The sequence below is a fragment of the Clupea harengus genome, chromosome 9 (assembly GCF_900700415.2).
Source record: "Clupea harengus chromosome 9, Ch_v2.0.2, whole genome shotgun sequence".
In the NCBI taxonomy this organism is placed as follows: Eukaryota; Metazoa; Chordata; class Actinopteri; order Clupeiformes; family Clupeidae; genus Clupea; species Clupea harengus.
In genome coordinates, this window is record NC_045160.1 from 28,968,163 (window position 1) to 28,973,162 (window position 5,000).

The 5,000-nt window shown below is 44.8% G+C and overlaps 1 protein-coding gene across 1 annotated transcript in view; it reads right to left on the reverse strand.

Annotated features, from left to right (window-relative positions):
* The window catches only part of LOC105890577 (eukaryotic translation initiation factor 4 gamma 1-like), a gene marked incomplete at its 3' end in the record, with an annotated part of 24,217 nt that overhangs the window by 4,019 nt on the left and 15,198 nt on the right, over positions 1 to 5,000 (reverse strand). Inside the window, exon 7 of the mRNA XM_031574059.1 lies at positions 4,111 to 4,322. Coding sequence (XP_031429919.1) covers positions 4,111 to 4,322 — 212 coding nt within the window. The remainder of the gene's footprint in view (positions 1 to 4,110; positions 4,323 to 5,000) is intronic.

The window sequence follows — 5,000 nt, forward strand, 5'->3', positions numbered from 1 at the left end:
TTCTGCAAGTCATGTCTTTCCCCTGTGCCCTCCCTCTCTCTCTCCCTCTCCCTCCCTCTCTCTCCCTCTCTCTCCCTCCCCCTCTCTCCCTCTCTCTCCCTCTCTCTCTCCCTCTTTCTCTCTCGTGGACCTTGTGCAAGTGAACCCTGTGGGGGTGCCAGTTGTCCAAAGTCCACCCCCCGTCCCGTCCCGGCCCCCAGGAGAAGCTGTGTCTCTAGTCGCCCGATAACGCCACCAGCGCAGAACACCGCACAGCCGCCCAACACCGCACAGCATTGTGGGTAAGCATAGGTTGTGTTTATGGCCAGGACACAAGAACAGGGAGTGCACGCCTGTACAATATCATTTAAATGCCACATGATTCAACATTACAGTAACTAGTAACTAGTTTGTTATAGTGCCAAAGTCAGCAAATTTCAAGAGGTTTCGCTAGGTTTAGCCGCTAACATCTCGTTAGCGATTAGCAATTCCTACACAATGCCACTTTAAGGGTCAAGAAATAAATGTCTGTGGACACATTTAGCCACTGCTGAAGTGTCCTCTTTTTCAAAAACTCAAATCCGGTCACCCTACGTATAATAAACCGTGATCTATACCGTAACCGTGATATAAAATTACATATACCGCGATTGAAGATTTTGGCCATATCGCCCACCCCTACTGGGAGTCATCGTGTGACTGTTGACTGCAATTTCACGTCAAAATAAAAGACATTAAGGCTTATGCCTTTATTTACATTTCACACTAAATGCTAACATTGGCTAAGTAACCTGTGGTGTGGTTCCTCATCTTCATGCTGAATTCTCTTAAAATATGTTTGAGTGCTCATATCTACGGAGTAAACGCACCAGTACGCTAACCTTAGCCAGAGTTAGCATCAGTATGCTAACCGTAGCCAGTTAGCAACAGTACGCTAACCGTAGCCAGAGTTAGCATCAGTACGCTAACCTTAGCCAGAGTTAGCATCAGTACGCTAACCTTAGCCAGAGTTAGCATCAGTACGCTAACCTTAGCCAGAGTTAGCACCAGTACGCTAACCTTAGCCAGAGTTAGCACCAGTACGCTAACCTTAGCCAGAGTTAGCATCAGTACGCTAACCTTAGCCAGAGTTAGCATCAGTACGCTAACCTTAGCCAGAGTTAGTCTGTGTCTTTCTAACTGCCACAGCCCGAAGAGAAAACTAATTCTAAATCATTCCTATATTTAGCCAGGTCTACTTTGCTGCATGTTACCCAATGGTGAAGTTACATGTGCCGAATCCACTCTTGAGTCTTGTAGCTCGCGACGCAGAATAGTTAGCGCCTCGAAGTTAGCGCCTTAGTTATAGAATCGAAGCTACTACTAGTCAGAGAGCAATTAAACAATACGGAGAAAAGCTACAGCTTTATCTGGTCCGTACTTGTAAAATAACCACTGTGTCCGCGTCTTCTAACGTAATACCTGAGAACGTCTTTCTGCGTTTCTCTATTGTCTCTGCAGATCAATCAGTGTGATTATCTTGAGATAATCTTGAGGTAGCAGAACAAATGGGTACGGTTGCGAGGGGAGATTGTCCACAAGTTAATCGTTCATGGATGGTGTCGTTCTCTCGGACAGATACAAAAAAAAATGAAAATTTAAATATATATATATATACACGTTGGCAGCTGTAAGAATACCTGGGCAGACCGCCCAAGAAAACACTGAAAGTATTTATTTATTGATCAAATAAATGATATTTATAATATAAAATGTAGATACATATTTATCTATATAAGTATTTATTTTTGATTGTTCATAAGAGGAAATACTCTACTTGTCAACAAGGAAATAAGCAATTATTGAGAGGTGATAGAATTTTGAATCATTTGACATTGGAGTGATATTACACAAGGGTGTACTCACTTCTGTTGTACACGGCTCAATCATCAATCATGCCCATAAATCATCAATCAAGCTCATAAATCATCAATCAAGCCCACAAATCATCAATCAAGCTTATCAATCAATCAATCAATCAATCAATCAAGCCCATCAATCATCAATCAAGCTCATCAATCATCAATCAATCAAGCCCATCAATCATCAATCAATCAAGCCCATCAATCATCACTCAATCAAGCCCATCAATCATCACTCAAGCTCATCAATCATCAATCATCACTCAAGCTCATCAATCATCAATCATCACTCAAGCTCATCAATCTCAGCCATCTCACCCTCCCAAGCCACTGCAACATAAGCTGACGGTGTTGAGCCAGGTTACGCCTGTGCTGAAGGTGTGGAGTCAGGTTACGCCTGTGCAGGTTACGCCTGTGGAGGTTACGCCTGTGCTACCTTCCTGAAACCACACAACTAACATGACCAAAACTAGGGCTAAACGATTTGGGAAAATAATCGAATTGCGATTTTTTACCAAAATATTGCGATTGCGATTTAATATGCAATTTTTTTTTATCCTCTTCTTTTCCCCAACAAAACGTAATGAATGATTTAAATATGACCAACACAATATTAGATACATTTAGTGTAAAATATTCTTTCCCACATTTTACATTTATATTTAACTGCTCATTACAGAAACAAGAACAACAAATCGGTCAACAAATTGCCACTGTGCATTTAAGTAATTAAAAAAAGTCATTTTAAGTATAAACACTAGGCATGCACAGTGTGCAAAATTTACCATCTTAAAAAAAAAAAAAAAAGTTTTTTTTTTTTTTTAGACCACGTTTTTTAATCGCGAACGTTGCGGTTAGAAAATCGCGTTCTATCATATCGCGATTAAATCGCAAATGCAATTAATCGTTCAGCCCTAACCAAAACCAGACCAGACCAGATCAATCAACTACTCATCAACTACACCAGACCAGACCAGACCAGACCAGACCAGACCAGACCAGATCAGACCAGATCAATCAACTACACCAGACCAGACCAGACCAGATCAATCAACTCCAGACCAGACCAGATCAGACCAGACCAGATCAATCAACTCCAGACCAGACCAGACCAGATCAATCAACTACACCAGACCAGACCAGACCAGATCAATCAACTACACCAGACCAGACCAATCAACTACACCAGACCAGACCAGATCAATACTGATCAACTACACCAAATAGGTTAGTTATAGGCTATTGTTCTGTAAGAGCACTGCCATACTTCATTTGTTTCCGCTTTTCTCGTCCTCGACCCGTCTGCTGCAGCTGGCTTTAGACTCCTCCCCAACCCTCACACAGGCTGGACAGGAAGTCCTCCCCAACCACAGGAAGTAAACCAGACTCCTCCCCAACCACAGGAAGTGACCCAGACTCCTCCCCAGCCACAGGAAGTGAACCAGACTCCTCCCCAGCCACAGGAAGTAAGCCAGACTCCTCCCCAGCCACAGGAAGTGAACCAGACTCCTCCCCAGCCACAGGAAGTGAACCAGACTCCTCCCCAGCCACAGGAAGTGAACCAGACTCCTCCCCAACCACAGGAAGTAAACCAGACTCCTCCCCAACCACAGGAAGTGACCCAGACTCCTCCCCAGCCACAGGAAGTGAACCAGACTCCTCCCCAGCCACAGGAAGTAAGCCAGACTCCTCCCCAGCCACAGGAAGTGAACCAGACTCCTCCCCAGCCACAGGAAGTGAACCAGACTCCTCCCCAGCCACAGGAAGTGAACCAGACTCCTCCCCAGCCACAGGAAGTAAACCAGACTCCTCCCCAGCCACAGGAAGTAAACCAGACTCCTCCCCAGCCACAGGAAGTAAACCAGACTCCTCCCCTATTCTCCTCTACACTCAGGGCCAGAGCCAGCCTGATGTCACTTCCTGTGACATTCCACTCTGTTAAAGTACGCACAGGAAACACACATACGGCTCCAGACACACAGAAGAGTCTTCCTGCACCCAGAGGTCACAGGGGGTCACAGAGGTCACAAGGGGTCAGGTGTCGGCACACAATATATATATTTTTTTTTCTACTGACATTCCATCCCCAAGGTAACCATTTCCATGGGTACAGAGCTGTTTCATCTGGCACCCACTCCCCAGCAGTGTGTATGTGTGTGGGCGCCAGTGTACATTCATGCATTTGTGTGTGTGTGTGTGTGTGTGTGTGTGTGTGTGTTTGGTGTCGTACCTGTTTGCGTTCCCGTTTGGCTTGAGCTTGCTGCTGTTGCTGTTGCTGGGAAAGAGCCTGTGGTTGTTGGGGGGCGGGGTTCATGAGCACAGGGGCTGGCTGAGGGGCGGGGTTCATGAGCACAGGGGCGGGTTGAGGGGCGGGGCTCATGAGCACAGGGGCGGGCTGCACAGGAGGAGTAAACTGTGGCTGAGCCGAATAATATGCTCCGGCTGTGGAGAGGGGGGGGGCAGAGAGAGAGATGGGGAGGGGGAATATTAAATACAAAAATATATGGTTTAAAAATAATAAGACAAAAGACGCCATTTCCAGACTCATTGGTTGGCCTTCGGTCCTCATCATCATCATCATCATCATCATCATATTTTGGATTCAAGAGCCCTGACTGACTGACCCTAACCCTATTCTTATACCCTGGCAGATGACAGAGGCCTCTCTACTCCACCTACCCCACCGTTCTACTGTTAGGCTACTGCAATGTTAGGCTACTGTAATGTTAGGCTACTGCAATGTTAGCTAATGTTAGGCTACTGTAATGTTAGGCTACTGTAATGTTAGCTAATGTTAGGCTACTTTAGTGCTAGCTAATGTTAGCTACTGTAATGTTAGGCTACTGTAATGTTAGCTAATGTTAGGCTACTGTAATGTTAGGCTACAGTAATGTTAGCTAATGTTAGGCTACTGTAATGTTAGGCTACTGTAATGTTAGCTAATGTTGGGCTACCGTAATGTTGGGCTACTGTAATGTTAGCTAATGTTAGGCTACTGTAATGTTAGGCTACTGTAATGTTAGCTAAGGTTAGGCTACTGTAGTGCTAGCTAATGTTAGCTACTGTAATGTTAGGATCCATTATGAAGTCCACACAAGATAAATAAATCAATCAATAAAT